General features: G+C 50.7%; 1 protein-coding gene across 3 annotated transcripts in view; it reads right to left on the bottom strand.

The window, feature by feature from the left end:
• UNKL (unk like zinc finger) overlaps positions 1-17,911 on the bottom strand; it is a 49,684-nt gene that overhangs the window by 13,231 nt on the left and 18,542 nt on the right. For all 3 annotated transcript variants that reach the window (XM_058570402.1, XM_058570408.1, XM_058570403.1), the window contains 3 exons: positions 17,337-17,422; positions 8,386-8,448; positions 1,880-2,057 (listed from right to left, as the gene is read on the bottom strand). In XM_058570402.1, the coding sequence (XP_058426385.1) occupies positions 1,880-2,057; positions 8,386-8,448; positions 17,337-17,422 (327 nt within the window). The remainder of the gene's footprint in view (positions 1-1,879; positions 2,058-8,385; positions 8,449-17,336; positions 17,423-17,911) is intronic.

Here is a 17,911-nt window from a genome sequence, read left to right as displayed (position 1 = left end):
GAAACCGGCTGGGGCTGCCTCAGGTGTTAGATAACGGATGGAGAAACAACTACAAATATGCCAGCTCAGTCCTGAGTCGTCACACATCCAGTGAGGCCACTTTCAAAGCACAGGTGCCCCGAGTTCTGTTTTTCACTCAAGTGGGCAGAGTTGAATGTGGCCTCACCTGTTTGGGGGATGGGATTGCATTTTCCTAATTACCCTTCTGTTATGCTCAAATTTTACCATTACTATCTTTACATTGGGGAAAATAAACTTTATTTTAAAAAATTTTGTGCTTACCCATAAAACTATAAAATCATAAAATGTGCTATTCATCCCAATGGCTTTTTGGCTCATTTCCAAGTGGAAACAAAAGGAACTCCTGCATACACATGCCCCACACACCCATCAAGATCCCAGCGGTCCTTTAAAATGTATAAGTCAGCCAAACTCCTCACGTTTAACATTCTTCAGGGGAGCAGCTTAGAAATGCTCACCACTGAATGAGGTTCTTTAATAACTGCTCAGCTCCCTCAAGTAGGGGTAGAGAGCTGCGCGCAGGCCAGGACCCTGTGGGCTCTCCGCTGCCTGCCTGCTGGGTTCTTTTGGCCGTAAGTGCCAACTTCGACAAGTCGACCCCATGCCTCATCCCTGACCTCCGAATTTCTGACGAGAACGTGTGAGTTTGAGGGTGCCACTTAGCAAGACCCAGAGCCGTGAGTTATAAGGCCCATTTGCAATGTCGATTTCACATTAAAATGGGCATGTTTCATTCAGAGACCTCTGTGGTTCAAGAACAACTTGTCTGCCCCCAATTTCAGGTCAAGATAAAATACACGTGGGTCTGTTTTTGCTTAAAAGAAAACACACCCACCAAAACCACCCACAAAGTACATACGACTTGAAGAAACTTCCCTCTGAGGCAGAGCCCCAGTGAGTCAGTCTATGGAGGGAGGCTTTACATGACACAGACACACGGTACAACACCTCCTGGCGGGCGAGGGCAACCCTGGCAGCCTCGAGCCCACCCCGCTTCCCAGTCCCTGCCAAAAGAGAAGCAGGAGAGGAGGGGGTGAGCTCCAGGACCCCAAGAGCAAGGACGGGACTGTTCCAGAGCTGACCAGGCTGGCCTCCCATTGGAGCGGTTCTGCCAACCTGGGGACAGAGAACTTGAAAACTGCCCCAAGTCTCCCTCTACCAGGACAGAGATGCAGGCTCGGGTCAGCTCAGCGATGCAAAGCCATCCATAGGTGCAGCCAGGTGCCCTACCACCCAGACGTGGCCCGAGGGGCCCAAGGGGACACACACAGCCCCTGGCACTGTCTCGCCCACCAGCTCTGCGCCCGTCCCCTGCACTTTCACAATAGCCCCTCCCTGGGCTCCGTGCCCCTGTCCGGGCCTCCAGACAGGTCCCCCTCTCCCCGCCAGCTCCAATCATGTCGGTCATTAGTCCCCAAACCCTCAATGACTGCCAGCAGCTAAGGACCCCTCCACAGCTGGCAGCTGTGCCCACTACCTTCCATCTCATCCCCATTCCCCTCCCACCCTTGCCACTGTCCCCACCTTCAGGTGCCCTCACTGCTCACGCCCTACTTTAATTTCCCTAAAGCCCCCCCTTCTTGATGGTCTCCAGACCAGGTGGCACCAGCCACTCTGCCTTGGCCTGGGGGGGCGTGCAGCTGCCCTGGCTCGAGGGCCCCTTGTCCCCTCTGCAGCCCGAGGCCCCCAATGAGGTAGGCATTTCCACGACCACGTGCGATACAGCCAAAGTGACAAAGAACGCACTTTTTACAAAAACCAGCGTTCTGAAAGGCGTCCAGAAGTAGATCATTCCCGAAAGGCTACAACGTCCGTGCAGAGAGAAGTTAGGGAGATGAGAGGGAAGCTTTGGACTTACCTGGGACTGGCTCGATGGCGCTGCCAGTGGGGTCGAGTGGGTGGGCTCGGGCCGAGAGGGCGGGCAGGGCGGTGGGGGAGGAGCCGCCTGAGCCAGCGCTGGACGCCAGGCTGGACGCCACACTGGAGCTCACGCTGGGAGCGAGCGGGTGGACCATGGCAAACACCGCGAGGTGGGTCTGTGCAGAGACACACAAACAAGGTGAGGGGACGCCCCGCACGGAGCACAGCTGCGTGACTAGCACGGTCGCGGAGGACGCATGGGGAATCACGGACCCGATGGCTGGCCGACATCTACCTCCAAAGCAAAACATGAAGAAAGCCAACTTTTCCAAATAGTCTATCATAACTTAGTTACGATACCGCGACAGGCGGAATCTAGCTGCTGATCACCCGAGGGCAGGAGGAAACGCTTCTAGAAAAGAGCTCGTGTAATGAACTGTTCTGCAGAAAACAATTTTCAAAAGCAGACGTACGCCACTGAAAACAACCCAATAGAGAGCCAGCCCTGCTTCTGAAAACATGGTAAATGGTCCTATGACCTCACTACCCAGAGGCTTAAAAAATCGGGGCAATTCACATTATCTCTATTTGATTGATAACAGATTAAAGGAGAACGAACTGGCACAATCCTGGATAAACAGCCCGTGATGCGGAGGGCACTGTGCACAAGAAAAACACAACAGAAATGAAACAGGACGAGTTGCAAGGCCCACCCTCAGGGCTCTTCACACAGTGCTCTGTCTCAGATGTGAACTCCGAGTCACTATGAAATCAGGAGTCAGAGCTACATTACGGGGAAACGGGATCATGTCTGGGTTTGCTTCAAAATAACAGGAAAAGCTAACCTTGCAGGGAGCGACAAGAAGATCAACTACAAGGGGGAGGATTTACCAGTTTGTCGGCTGAAGTGAAATTTCCCATAATAAAAAAGAATGTCACTGTACACTTTGTAAGAGAGAAATCTGGCACAGGATGGCTTCTCCGAGCGAATGTTTCTTGGCCCTGAGGCCTCTTCCTCCGTGTTCACGGCCTCCTCCGCCTCCACCAGGTTTGTCAAGAGAGGCCCCGATGACAGACCCCTGGGCCATAAGTGCACAGAGACCTTGGAACCATCGACATTGTACATTTGAGGGGAAGTTTTTAAAATAAGTCAAACTGCAGAAGTTTGGAGAGCAATGTCCCCCAACGCGCCCAGGGTCAGACTCAGAGGTTGGGCCACCGCCTCATCCACAACCGGGCTCTCCTGTCCCTCCAGCTGTGGGAGGTGTGACCACAGACTGCCAGTTCCCCTCTCCCTCCCGCAGCCTCTGCTGGGCTGTGTGCTGTCCCCAGGTGAGACAGGAGTGGCAGTAACCTGCCCAACAACACTGCAGACACCCCACAGTAAACCCCACACACTGAGCCCAGGCACCTGCTGTGACTTCACCCACCCAAAAAAGTCACACTGAGGGAGGACGTGCCCCTCGAAGATGGCAGGTGACACTTTACCCTAAAAACAGATGACAACATCCTCGACCACACTGGTTACAGACCTACCAGGACAGGTCAGGTGTGGGGCCCCCCCAACGAGGGGGTCAGACACGACACAGCAAGATGGGGCAACGAGCCCCCTTCTAGCGCCAGCTTGGTCTGCCTGTTTCTTTCTTCTTTTTATTATGGTAAAATATACATAACAAAATTTATCATTCTAATGATTTTTAAGTGTACAGCTCAGTGGCATTAAGCACATTCACAATGTTGTGCAGCCATCACCACCATCTACCTCCATAACTTTTTCATCTTCCCAAACTGAAACTCTGTCCCCATTAAACACTAACTTCCCCTCCCCTAGCCCCTGGCACCACCACTTGACTTCCTGTCTCCATGGATGTGACTCTTCCAGGGACCTCACGGAAGTGGAATCAGACAATATATGGTCCTTTCATAATGTCTTTGTTATGGACTGAATGTCTTGAGTCCCCCCAAAATCCAAGTGTTGATCCCCTAACCTGCAATCTGACTGCATCTGGAGATACGGCCCTTAGGGAGGTGATTAAGGTCAAATGAGGTCCTAGAAGCGAGGTCCTAATCTACAGGACTGGTGTCCCTACATGAAGAGGAAGAGACACCAGGGATGTGAGGACACAGCCAGACACCAGCGTCTGCAAGCCTAGGACAGAGGCCTCTGGGGAAACCCAGCCTGCCTACACTCGAATCTTGGACTCCTAGCCTCCAAAACTGTGAGAAAATACATTTCTGTTAGTTGAGCCAGCCAGTCTGTGGTCTTTGGTTATGGCAGCCTGAGCTAATAGTCTTCGAGGTTCATCCATGTTGTAGCAGGTGTCAGAATTTCCTTCCTTTTTAAGGCTGAATAATATTCCACTGTATGTACAGACCACATCTTGCTTATCCATTCATCTGTTGATGGACACTTGGGTTGCTTCCACCTTTTGGCTCTTGTGAATAACGTGGCTATGAACATGAGTGTACAAATATCTCTTTGAGACCCTATTTTCAATTCTTGTGGGTATATATACCCAGAGGTGGAATTGCTGGATCATATGAAATTCTATTTTTAATGTTTTGAGGAACTGCCAGACTGTTTTCCACAGCAGCTGCACCGTTTTACATTCCCACCAAGAGTGCACAGGGTTCCAACTTCTCTACATTCTCACCAACACTTGTTATTCTCTGTTTTTTGGGTTTTGCTTTTTCTTTGCAGGGAAAGATTCACCCTGAGCTAACATCTGCTGCCAATCTTCCTCTTTTTTTTTCCCCTCCCCAAAGCCCCAGTCTGTAGTTGTGTATAGTTGTAAGTTCTTCTGGTTCTTCTATGTGAGCCACCGCCACCGCATGGCTACTGACAGGTGGGTGGTGTGGTTCCGTGCCCGGGAACTGAACCTGGGCCACCAAAGTGGTGAGAATGCCAAACTCTAACCACTAGGCCATCAGGGCTGGCTCTTGGTATTTTTTTTTGATAGTAGCCATCCCGATGGGTGTGAGGTGACATCTCATTGTGGTTTTGCTTTGCATTTCCCTGACGACCAGTCATGCTGAGCACCTTTTCGTGAGCCACTTGTGTCTCTTCTGTGGAGGAATGTCTACTACCTTTGGCCGATCTTTGAGTCGGGGTGTTTGTTTGGTGGACGTGAGTCGGAGGAGTTCTCTGTATGTGGGGACGTTAACCCCTTTTCAGATACATGATTTGCAGACATTTTTCTCCCATTCCGTGGGCTGCCTTTTTACTCTGTCGACAGTGTCCTTTGACACACACAAGTTGTTAATTATGATGAAGTCCAATCTATTTTCTCTTTTGTTGCCTCTGCTTTTGGTGTTATATCCAAGAAACCATCACCAATCCCAACTTCATGAAGCTTTTCCATCTTTTGAGGAACGAGCCGGAGGAAAACAACCTCTCCCAACAGAGAGACACGCTCGGCGTGCTACGGGAACCTTGCAGTGACTGGGGACTCTTCAAAGTGACAACAGTGAAAGCCTGGTGTTAGCTAAGAAACCAAGCCCCCCCGGGTGCTCAGAATCACGACTCTACGCCCGACTACATTGCTCTCACTGGGCCGTGCGCTCCAGGGCTGACGAGGTGACACACCAGGCAGCCTCTCGGGTGGGACCAGAGTGAGTCCTGGAGGACTGGAGTCTGGCGCACTGTGGGCAGCGTCTCCGTGGTGTTGGGAGCCTCGACAGAATGTCACCGAGGGCCACGAGGGACGCCTCAGCCCTGCAGGATGGTGGGGCCGCCAGCGTGAAAGCTGCTTTGCTCGGCACATTCCACCAGGTATTGCCCAGTGAGCGGAGCCGTCTGAGGGAGGGACAGCCCAGGAAGGATGACAGAAACTAGGGAGTGGGCGGACGGACTAACCAGGGAACTGAACCGCCTCAGTTTATCAAAGAAAACTCTGGATGGAGAGATGCCCTGTCTCTCCACTCCAACCCAATGGCCGAGGCCTGGGGACACAGGGACCTGTAGCTGACGCAGAGGAGGAGATGGGAGGTCTCAGGATGGAGGGGCCAGCACTCTGTGGCTAGAGTGAACAGGCACCCACATGCAGGGAGGGGTCCACGGAGTAGTCATCCTAGTGTCATCTGCCCACGAGAGAGCCACCAGGCCAGCCTCAAAGCCACGGTGTCCCCTCTGGCCTTTCAAACTGAGCGGGAACCTCTGGGGGTCCAGGAGAAACACTGCAAACCACTAACTTAGCCTAGGGACCCTCAGAGCTAGCTTTCTAATCCTGCTCCCACCTGGCACTCACTGCCCCTGGAGCCCAGCTTTGGGACAAGATGGGACGAGGAGGTCCCTGGGTGCAGGGAGAGCTGGCTTGTTGATGAACTTGGCCAGTTTACCCACAGCACCTGAGGAATGGGGCCATTGTCACAACATGACGATGCATCACGTCATGTCCCCAGGGCAGCCCACACACGGGAACTCGTCCCGGGGCCAGTGTGTGGGTCTCCTCCGGGTGCTCAGGAGTCTGCCCTCCCCGCTCCTTTCTAGGCCCTTCTTCCAGGCCCCTCCCTAAGATGAGGCTACATGCCCTGTCGGCTACAGTATTGCAAACATTTCATGTTTCAGATTCTTAGTGAACATCTTGTCGATTTTAATCTCTTTAATAAAACCATCACAAAATAACTAAGTTGCATTTTTTCTTTCAACTTTCCTTCTGCTGATTTCAAAAACATGCTTCGGAAGCTCCTAATGGAAAATAAGTGACTAAAGAACTTGCTCCATCTGCCCAGCCATGTGGGAGAAAAGTCCTCAGGGAGGGGCCCTCAGGTGGGGCCTCCCGACAGCCAGGAGCAGAGGAGGCGACACAGGCCTGGCTCACTTAGGATTCAGAATAAAGACCACAGCAGAGGCGAGTGACACTGGCTGAAGTCCTCGCCAGAGAGGGTGGACATCCACGGCCTGTCCACACCCGGCCCCAGGCCTTCCAGAACGCTAACGCTCTCTCTGGCTCCTTGCAGTGATGGAGGAAGACGAGTGTTCTTGAGTTGTCAGGGCAGCAGCGTCCAGAAAAAAACTGTTTCTCAAAACAAACAACTTGGTTTGAACAAGTGTATGGGGAGCTAGGTCCCACAGAACAGAGGGAAAGGCCTCAACTGGGCTGAAGCTTCAGGGCGAGGGGCACAGGGAAGCCCCCCAGCGCAGCTCACAGAGGAGGGGAACATCTATGGAACCTCAGAGAACATACTGATAATTATTTCAGACGTGAAAACACCTCTAGGCTGAGACGCAGGAATGGGGGGCTCTGTTTCAGCTCCGGGAGAGACCGAGCTGGGCTCACCCAGGATGCGCTGAGGGCTGAATTGTGTCCCCAGAAACTGGCCTGTTGGAGTCCTGACCCCCAGAACCTCCAAACGTGACCTTACTTGGAAACAGGGTCTTTACCGAGGGAATTGAGTGAAGATGAGGCCAGTAGGGTGGGTCCTAGTCATTGAGACTGGTGTCCTTATAAAAATGGGAACCTTGGGGGGGCCGGCCCGGTGGCGCAAGCGGTTAAGTGCGCGCGCTCCGCTGCGGCGGCCCGGGGTTCGCTGGTTCGGATCCCGGGCGCGCACCGACGCACTGCTTGGTAAGCCATGCTGTGGCGGCGTCCCATATAAAGTGGAGGAAGATGGGCACGGATGTTAGCCCAGGCCCGTCTTCCTCAGCAAAAAAAAAAAGAGGAGGATTGGCGGATGTTAGCTCAGGGCTGATCTCCTCACAAAAAAAAAAAAAAAAAATGGGAACCTTGGGGCCGGCCTGGTGGGGCAAGCGGTTAAGTTCGCACGCTCCACTTCGGCAGCCAGGGGTTCGCCGATTCGGATCCCGGGCTCACACGGACGCACTGCTTGGCAAGCCATGCTGTGGCGGCGTCCCATATAAGGTGGAGGAAGATGGGCACCGATGTTAGCCCAGGGCCAGTCTTCCTCAGCAAAAAAAGAGGAGGGTTGGCAGATGTTAGCACAGGGCTGATCTCCTCACAAAAAAAAAAAAAAAAAAAAAAAGGGGAACCTTGAAGACAGACACAGACACGGGGGAAGACGATGGGACGAGACAAGGAGAAGATGGCATCAACAGGCTGAGGACAGGCCTGGGACACATCCTCCATCATGGCCCTTAGAAGGAACTGACCCTGCTGGCACGTTGATCTGGGACATCCGGCCTCCAGACTGGGAGAGAATCAATTCCTGTTGTTTAAGCCCCCGTCTGTGGGGCTTTGTGACGGGGGCCCAGGACAGTGATGCTGACGGGCCGCCAAAGGCCCCTCTCATTTCCCGTGGAGGACACGGTCAGAGGTTTTGGTTTTGTTGTTTCCAAGGTATAACACAATGTTTTTAAACATTAAGACAAAGGACACGTGGAACAGACGAGTTTAAGAAGAACAGAAGTAAAGACATAGACCTATTACAAATAGACAGGAACCAGGCACTCTGCGTCCACTGAAGCATGACCGAGGATGTGCACAAGGTCACGACACAGTGCCGTCCAATCACAAAGACAGCGGGAAATTGCGCCGTGGGCGGTACCTGCTTACTGTCCTGCTCGCTGGCTTTCTGGCCGCCGTCAGCAGGGGAATCTCTCCGCTTTGCCTGCAACAGAGAAAGCACTGGCATTAGAAGAAAAAAGCAGCAGATTAAAAATATATAGAGAGAGAGACCTGAGCTTTCCTCAGAATGTAGAAAGTGCCAGGTACCGAAGTCTCACATTCAAGTCCGCCACCTCTCGTCAGTTCTCCTGAATCCCATTTCCAACACCTGGACGTCATCTGTGACGTCTGGGCTAGTCTGTGAAGGCAAGTGCGGGCTCTGTGCACCCAGAACCCACAACGTCAGCAAAACCAAAGGCCCCGCTGCGAGCCCTGAAGGGTGGCCCTGAAGGTGCGAGCCTCGCTCCCGCCTGTCTTCTCGAAGCTCAAATTCATTCCACTATCTGCTGAGGATGTCGCCCAGAAGGACTAGCCAACTTCGATGTCTTGGACCCCCAGAAGTCTTGGTATGTCACACTGAAGCATTTGCTAGAATCTTTTTAATGAACACTTCTTAGAGGATTTTAACTTCTCCCTCGATTTCCGCCCCAGGTCCTCAGGTCCACTTGAGTTCTAGCTCACGGAGGGACGATCACAGCCAAGTGGCTCAGAGCCGATTCCAGCCAGAGAACGATGGTGGCTGCACAGGCTGTGAAGGCACAAGATGCCACTGTACCCTTTAAAATGGTTACACTTATGTGGGTGAATCTCACCTCACATTAACTGAGGACCTGGGAGGTGGGCGGATCCAGGTGCAGCCCTGCCTGAAGCTGCCGTCCGGCGGGGGCCCCGAGCCCCCAGGCGCCCTGACATAACCACGCGAGCCTGACCCCGGGGAAGAGCAGCCCGGCTCTTTGCCTTCCTGAGGGGATCCAACCCTGCCAGCCACGGGAGGTGGCTCTGCAGGAGGCTCTGTGAAGACCACGGCAGGGCACAAGGACAACTCCTGTTTCTCATTTATTCCACATGACCACCACTCATGACATGGCTGACACCAGGTGTGTGGGGTTTTCCCAACCAAGCAACTCCCTGACACCAGCTGGGTGTCCCACAATTCAGTTCCTCCTGTTGCTTCCACCCGGGGCCCGTGCAGCCCCACGAGACCGCCCCCACTCGAGACGCCACGTTGTCACCTGTGCTTCTGACCCACGGGCTATAAATCAGGGTTCCCAGGACCCCCTCCTCGGGGTCATCCATTTTCTAGAATAGCTCCCAGAACTCAGGGAAACGCTCACATTTGCTGGTTTCTTATGTAGTAAAGGATGTGATAAAGGCTGCAGATGAGCAGCCAGATGAGGGGCACACGGGGCGGTCTGGGAGGGTCCTGACCCAGGAGCTCCCGCCCCGTTGAGCTGGGGTGCCACTCTCCCGGCATGTGGATGTGCGCACCAACTCGGATGCGCTCTGAACCCCGTGCTTTAGGGATTCTTGTGGAGGCTTCATCACCTCGGCGTGATCCATCATTAACTCAATCTCCAGTACCGGCCCCTCCCCAGAAGATGGGGGTGAGTGGGGGGTAAGGCTGAAATTTCCAGACTTCTAATCACACTTGGTCTTTCCTGTGATCAGCCCCCATCAGGAGCCCACCAAGAGTCACCTCATTAGAACAGAAGACGCCCTGATCACTCAGAGAATCGCAAGGGTCCTGGAGCTCTGTGTCAGGAACTGGGGGCAGAGACCGATACACATATTTTCCATTATTTCCCAGCATGTTTCTGTCGGGGGACGCCAGCAGGTCCGTGTGAAGCGGCCAGCTCTGGGCACAAAGACTGTGCTGGGCAGATGAAGCTGGCCCGCAGCTGATGCTCAGGGAACAAAGCAGGGAGCGTGCGGTGGAGCCGCTGCTTCCGACCCCGCTCATGAATGAGGTATTCAAACCCAAGACAGACTCTCGAACCCAGGACTACACCCAATAAGCCCCAGGCGTTTCCCCTCAAGTGCGCACACCACGCGGAGGTCAGGTCGGTGTGGATGGGCGTGTCTGAAAGGGAGGTGGTATGAGGTGTGCGGTTTGTAGTCTAACCTCCGACATTTACCCAGACTCGGTTTGTAGTTTAACCTCCGACATTTACCCAGACTCTCTACGCTGAAAAAGGGAGGACACTCACTCTGCACGAGCCAGGATTCGGGATTTGCAATCGTCGTTACAAATGAGAACACTCGGATTAGGGGGAAAGACCAACCGGTAGTGAGTGAGAAGCCCTCTCCCACACAACGCCCACCTGGCAGGATCTTCTCCTCCAACCAGGGGTCCTGGGGTCCACGGGGGTTGGTGACACTGCCACCACCCCACCTGGCTTCCCCGTGGGCAGGAGACCTGAGGGAGATAAAACCAGGGGCTCTAGGCTCAGTCAAAGCTGCCCAACACACAGTGAGAGCCACGTGCCAGGCGGGAGGACATGGCTGGGCTGTGAGGCTATCTGTGCAGAGGGCCCAACGGTCAGAGCTGAGACCCCAGATGGACGTTTAATTCTTTTTTAGTTTTTTTTTTTTTTTTGCTGACAAGATTCACCCTGAGCTAACATCTTTGCCAACCTTCCTCTGTTTTGTACGTGGGTCGCCACCACAGCACGGCTGCCAACAACTGGTGTAGGTCTGTGCCCAGGATCCGAACCCACAAACCCGGGTCGCCAAAGCGGAGCACACCAGACTTCACCACCACGCCGAGGGGCCAGCCCCTAGTGTTTTCTTTTCTTAACTCAGGTGAAATTCACACAACATAAGTGTAACCTTTTAAAAGTGAAGGATTCAGGGGGCCAACCCGGTGGCGCAGGCAGTTGAATGCACGCGCTCCGCTGTGGTGGCCTGGGATTTGCCGGTTCGGATCCTGGGCACGCACTGACGCACCGCTTGGCAAGCCATGCTGTGGTGGCGCCCCATATAAAGTGGAGGAAGATGGGCACAGATGTTGGCCAAGGGCCAGTCTTCCACAGCAAAAAAAAAAGAGGAGGATTGGCAGATGTTAGTGCAGGGCTGATCTTCCTCACAAAAAAAAAAAAAAGTGAAAGATTCAGTGGCTTTTAGCACATGTACAGTGGTGTGGACCACCACCTCTACCCAGTTCCATGACACTTCCATCCCTGAAAAGAACCCTCCCACCAAGCTCTCTCCCCACCCCTCCCCCAGCCCTGGCACCCACCTTGCGTTCCGGCAAGTTAACTTTTATTTATTTATTTATTTATTTTATATTTTTTTACTTGATGATTTAATAGTTTACAACATTGTGAAATTTTGGGTTGTACATTTTTGTTTGTCCATCACCATATATACGTCTCCCTTCACCCCTGGTGCCCACCCCCTACCCCCACTGCCCCTGGTGACCACAATACAGTTTTCTCTGTCCATGTGTTGGTTTATATTCCACATGAGTGAAATCATACAGTGTTTGTCTTTCTCTTTCTGGCTTATTTCACTTAATATAATACCCTCCAGGCCCATTCATGTTGTTGCAAATGGGACGATTTTGTCTTTTTTATGGCTGAGTAGTATTCCATTGTATATATATACCACATCTTCTTGATCCAATCATCAGTCGAGAGACACTTAGGTTGCTTCCACTTCTTGGCTATAGTGAATAATGCTGCAATGAACACAGGGGTGCATAAGCCTCTTTGGATTGTTGATTTCAGGTTCATTGGATAGATTCCCAGTAGCGGGACAGCTGGATCATAGGGCATCTCTATTTTTAATTCTTTGAGGAATCTCCATACCATTTTCCATAGAGGCTGCACCAATCTGCATTCCCACCAGCTGTGTATGAGGGTTCCTGTTTCTCCACATCCTCTCCAACATTTGTTGTTTTTTGTTTTGGTGATTATAGCCATTCTAACGGGCATGAGGTGATATCTTAGTGTGGTTTTGATTTGCATTTCCCTGATGATTAGTGATGTTGAACATCTTTTCATGTGCCTATTGGCCATCTGTATATCTTCTTTGGAGAAGTGTCTGTTCATTTCCTCTGCCCATTTTTTGATCAGGTTGTTTGTTTTTTTGTTGTTCAGTTGTGTGAGTTCTTTATATATTATGGAGATTAACCCCTTGTCAGATATATGTTTTGCAAATATTTTCTCCCAGCTGGTGGGTTGTCTGTTCATCTTGATTCTGGTTTCATTTGTCTTGTAGAAGATCTTTAATCTGATAAAGTCCCACTTGCTTATTTTTTCTTTAGTTTCCCTAGTCTGGGTAGGCGTGTCATCCAAAAAGAGTCGTTTATGACCAATGTCAAATAGTGTGTTGCCTATATTTTCTTCTATGAGTTTTATAGTTTCAGGTCTCACTTTCAGGTTTTTGATCCATTTTTTTAAAATAATTTATTTATTTTTCCCCCAAAGCCCCAGCAGATAGTTGTATGTCACAGTTGCACATCCTTCTAGTTGCTGTATGTGGGACACGGTCTCAGCATGGCTGCAGAAGCGGTGCATCAGTGCGCGCCCAGGATCCAAACCCGGGCCGCCAGCAGCAGAGCGCATGTACTTAACCGCTAAGCCACGGGGCCGGCCCTGATCCATTTTGAATTAATTTTTGTGAATGGCGATAGCAGATGGTCCACTTTCATTCTTTTGCATGTGGCTGTCCAGTTTTCCCAACACCATTTATTGAAGAGACTTTCCTTTCTCCATTGTATGTTCTTAGCTCCTTTATCGAAAATTAGCTGTCCGTATATGTGTGGTTTTATTTCTGGGCTTTCAATTCTGTTCCATTGATCTCTGTGTCTGTTTTTGTACCAGTACCATGCTGTTTTGATTACTATTGCTTGTAGTATGTTTTTTTTTTTTATAATTTTATTTATTTATTTATTTTTTCCCCAAAGCCCCAGTAGATAGTTGTATGTCATAGTTGCACATTATTCTAGTTGCTGTATGTGGGACGCGGCCTCAGCACGGCCGGAGAAGCAGTGCATCGGTGCGCGCCCGGGATCCGAACCCGGGCCACCAGCATCGGCGCGCACGCACTTAACCGCTAAGCCACAGGGCCGGCTCGTGTAGTATGTTTTGAAGTCAGGGATTGTGATGCCTCCAGCTTTGTTCTGTTTTCTTAGGATTGCTTTAGCTATTCGGGGTCTTTTGTTGCCCCATATGAATTTTAGTATTCTTTTTTCTATTTCCATGAAGAATGTCATTGGGATTGTCATTGGGATTGTCAATGTCAATTCTGATTGGGATTGCATTGAATCTGTAGACTGCTTTAGGTAATATAGACATTTCACCTATGTTTATTCTTCCAACCCACGTGCATGGGATGTCTTTCCATTTCTTTATGTCATCATCAATTTCTTTCAATAATGTCTTGTAGGTTTGTCTTTCACCTCCTTTGCAAGATTTATTCCTAGATATTTTATTCTTTTTGATGCAATTGTAAACGGTATTATCTTTTTGAGCTCTCTGTTAGTTCGTTACTAGCATACAGAAATGCAACTGATTTTTGTAGAATTGATTTTGTAGCCTGCGATTTTGCTGTAGTTGTTGATTATTTCTAATAGTTTTCCAATGGATTCTTCAGGGTTTTCTATATATAATATCATGTCATCTGAAAATAGTGAGAGTTTCACTTCTTCGTTGCCTATTTGGATTCCTTTTATTCCTTTTTCTTGCCTAACTGCTCTGGCCAAAACCTCCAGTACTATGTTGAATAGGAGTTGTGAGAGTGGGAAGCCCTGCCTCATTCCTATTCTCAGAGGAATGGCTTTCAGTCTTTCCCCGTTGAGTATGATGTTGGCTGTGGGTTTGTCATAAATAGCCTTTATTATGTTGAGGTATTTTCCTTCTATACCCATTTTGTTGAGAGTTTTTATCATAAATGGATGTTGGATCTTGTCAAATGCCTTCTGTGCGTCTACTGAGATGACCATGTGGTTTTTATTCTTTGTTTTGTTGAGGTGGTGTATCACATTGATTGATTTGCAGATGCTGAACCATCCCTGCATCCCTGGTATAAATCCCACTTGATCATGGTGTATGATCTTTTTAATGTATTGCTGTATTTGGTTTGCCAATATTTTGTTGAGGATTTTTGCATCTATGTTCATCAGTGATATTGGCCTGTAATTTTCCTTCTTTGTATTATCTTTGTCTGGCCTTGGTATCACGGTGATGTTGGCCTCATAGAATGAGTTAGGAAGTGTTCCATTTTACTCTATTTTTTGGAATAGTTTGAGAAGGATGGGTATTAAATCTTTTTTGAATGTTTGGTAAAATTCACTGGAGAAGTCATCTGGTCCTGGACTTTTATTTTTTGGGAGGTTTTTGATTACTGTTTCAATCTCTTTACTTGTGATTAGTCTATTCAGATTCTCCATTTCTTCTTGGTTCAGTTTTGGGAGGTTGTATGAGTCTAAGAATTTATCCATTTCTTCTAGATTGTCCAATCTGTTGGCATATAATTTCTCATAGTATTCTCTTATAATCCTTTGTATTTCCGTGGTATCCATTGTAATTTATCCTCTTTCATTTCTTTTTTTTTTTTTTTAAAGATTTTATTTATTTTTGTTTTTTCCCCCCAAAGCCCCAGTAGATAGTTGTATGTCATAGCTGCACATCCTTCTAGTTGCTGTATGTGGGACGTGGTCTCAGCAAGGCCGGAGAAGCGGTGCGTCGGTGCACGCCCGGGATCCCAACCCGGGCCGCCAGCAGCGGAGCTCGCGCACTCAACCGCTAAGCCACGGGGCCGGCCCTCCTCTTTCATTTCCAATTTTATTTACTTGAGCCTTTTCTCTTTTTTTCTTAGTAAGTCTGGCTAAGGGTTTGTCAATTTTGTTTATCTTCTCAAAGAACCAACTCTTTGTTTCATTAGTCCTTTCTACTGTTTTTTTTGGTCTCAATTTCATTTATTTCTGCTCTGATTTTCATCATTTCTCTCCTTCTGCTGACTTTGGGCTTTGTTTGTTCTTCTTTGTCTAGTTCTGTTAGGTATAATTTAAGGTTGCTCATTTGGGCTTTTTCTTGTTTGCTAAGGTGGGCTTGTATTGCTATGAGTTTCCCTCTCAGGACCGCTTTTGCTGAATCCCATATGATTTGGTATGGCATATTTTAATTTTCGTTTGCTTCCAGATATTTTTTTATTTCTCCTTTAATTTCATCAATGATCCATTGGTTGTTCAGTAGCATGTTGTTTAATCTTCACATTTTTGTCACTTTCCCAGTTTTTTTTTCGTGGTTGATTTCTAGTTTCATAGCATTATGGTCTGACAAGATGCTTGTTATGATTTCAATCTTCTTAAATTTATTGAGGCTTGCTTTGTTTCCCAATATATGGTCTATCCTTAAGAATGTTCCATGCACGCTTGAGAAGAATGTGTAGTCAGCTGTTTTTGGATGGAGTGCTCTGTATGCTGAGGTGGCGTCCCACATAGAGCAACTAGAAGGATGTGCAACTATGATATGCAACTATCTACTGGGGCTTTGGAGAAAAAGGGAAAAATAAAAGGAGGAGGATTGGCAATAGATGTTAGCCCAGGGCGAGTCTTCCTCAGCAAAAAAAGAGGAGGATTGGCAGATGTTAGCACAGGGCTGATCTCCTCACACACACACACACACACAAATTAATTAATTAATTAATTAACTTAAAAAACTGCAAAATAACTAAAAGAACCTAAAAGATGCCTACCAGTATATCTCGGGGCAGTCGACGTAAAGCGACGACGTCTGCAGGCCGAGTGCACGGTTCTGGCACCATCCAGCAGCCGGGAGACGCTCCCTGCAGGCTCCCAGGTCATCCGCCCATACCCAGGTTGTCGCCTCGTCGGTACAGCACCCACAGAGGCCCCATCCACCCTGTACCCTCAGCGGGAGCCAAGCCCGTGACCCCGACTGCCACCTAAACCCATGACTGTCACGGCCCCAGCATGAGAGGGGGATGGCATCCTGCCACGTCAAGGGCTTCTGCCCAGTCCCTGGAGGAAGCCTGGCCTGTGAGCAGAGGGACAACGCCAGCTATGGGCGTGAAGGGGAGTTCAGGTGCACGGGACCTGGCCCAACGACAGGAGTGCGCAGTGAGGGGTGTTCGTGAGCTGTCAGGTGATGGGGGGTGAGGAGGAACCACGCCAGGCTCCACCTCTGTACTTCAGAGAGTTTTGGCATCAGGCCTGCAGGACGGCGCAGCAGGGGAACCCGCCAAAGGAAGGACCGCAGGACCACTCTCTCGTCTGGGGACCGGAACTCCCTGAGAGGCGAGAGGGCGCAGCCACGTGTGGTGAGGCCCCTGAGGCCAGGACACCACGCGCTGACCAGACAGTGATAAACTGCCCAACTGCTGGTGAGTTTCCTTGCCTTTCCTGTGCTCTTCTTTCCAAAAAACACCAAGCGAAGGAAAGACTGATGGACGGGAAGGACCAGCATTTCCAGTGCCTCACCAGCACCGACCCCGGGGCCCTCGCCCAGTGACTCCAACACAACAAATGAAGCACACACAGCCAGGTGGCCCGCTCCCCCGAGGAGCCCACTACTGCCCCGAGCCAGAGGCCAGGCACAGTGTGAAGCCCCCACTCCGCCGTGTCCTCCAGCCTCACGGACACAACAGTCCTAACCCATCAGGCTCCCAGGAGTGACTTCCCAGCCCTCACTGCCCAGGCCTGTGGACTCCAGGGCCACCCAGACTGGGACCCGGGGGTCTGCCCTCATGGCCGCTGTGGTGGGGGCCTGCCCTGCCCTGCCCGGCGTCTCCTCTCCCATGGCCACCAGCCCTGAGAGGAATCCGCCCAGATGTGGGGCCCTTCTTTATGGTCAGCCAGAGACTGCGCCTTCACACAGGCTCACATGTGTGTGTCTGGCAAACGGCGAGGCCAGGTCAGTTGGTCCCGGCCAGGACTCTTCTAGACTCTTCTAGAAGAAGCCACCAACCCCACAGGCAGACTGCCTTCAACACCATCACTTCCATCAGTGCCCCTAATCATTGCATTAAAACTGAACGACAGAGAGGCTGCCGGCAGGGCACCTCCTCAGGGCGCTGTCCACTTACGTTCCCGGCCTGGCTGCTACTGGTTGCGGAGCTGCTGGCGGAGGCGAGGTCTCGGCAGCCCCAGTCGTTGGCCATTCCCAGGCTCTCTGCCGAGAAAGGGGGGCAGCAGGCTTTGAGTGGTGCTGGCTGGCAACATAACTACATGCACAGAGTCTCAGGTGACAGGACCCCCCACAAATCAGGGAAAGAGGGTGCCCTGGTCTCGGGACAACAATCTTCCCAAGCGACGGGACAAGGTCAGCGAAACACTGTCGTGACCATCCGGAGCAACGCCATGCTCCAGTCTTGAACGATTTGAACACCAGAAAACAATGTAAAATTTCAACAGGACTAGCCGCCCTCCCCATTCAGATAAAAAACAGAAGGTAAAACCCAAGTTTGCAGACACACTCACAAACGAGGGCACCCAAACCCAAGGCCCGGGACCTGGAGGAAAGGCCACGTCTGTGGGCGTGCTCCCGTCCCAGATTCCTTTCTGCCTCTGGGAACTTTTATGGGGCTCTCCGGCCATCGCAATGGACGTAGGCTAGAGCCCGGCCACTGCGCCCTGGACCCCAGGACACTCTGGGCTCCGC

This window comes from Diceros bicornis, chromosome 26, assembly GCF_020826845.1.
Source record: "Diceros bicornis minor isolate mBicDic1 chromosome 26, mDicBic1.mat.cur, whole genome shotgun sequence".
NCBI lineage: Eukaryota > Metazoa > Chordata > Mammalia > Perissodactyla > Rhinocerotidae > Diceros > Diceros bicornis.
Note: the sequence above shows the minus strand (reverse complement) of the source record. Positions and strands in the feature narration are given on the sequence as shown.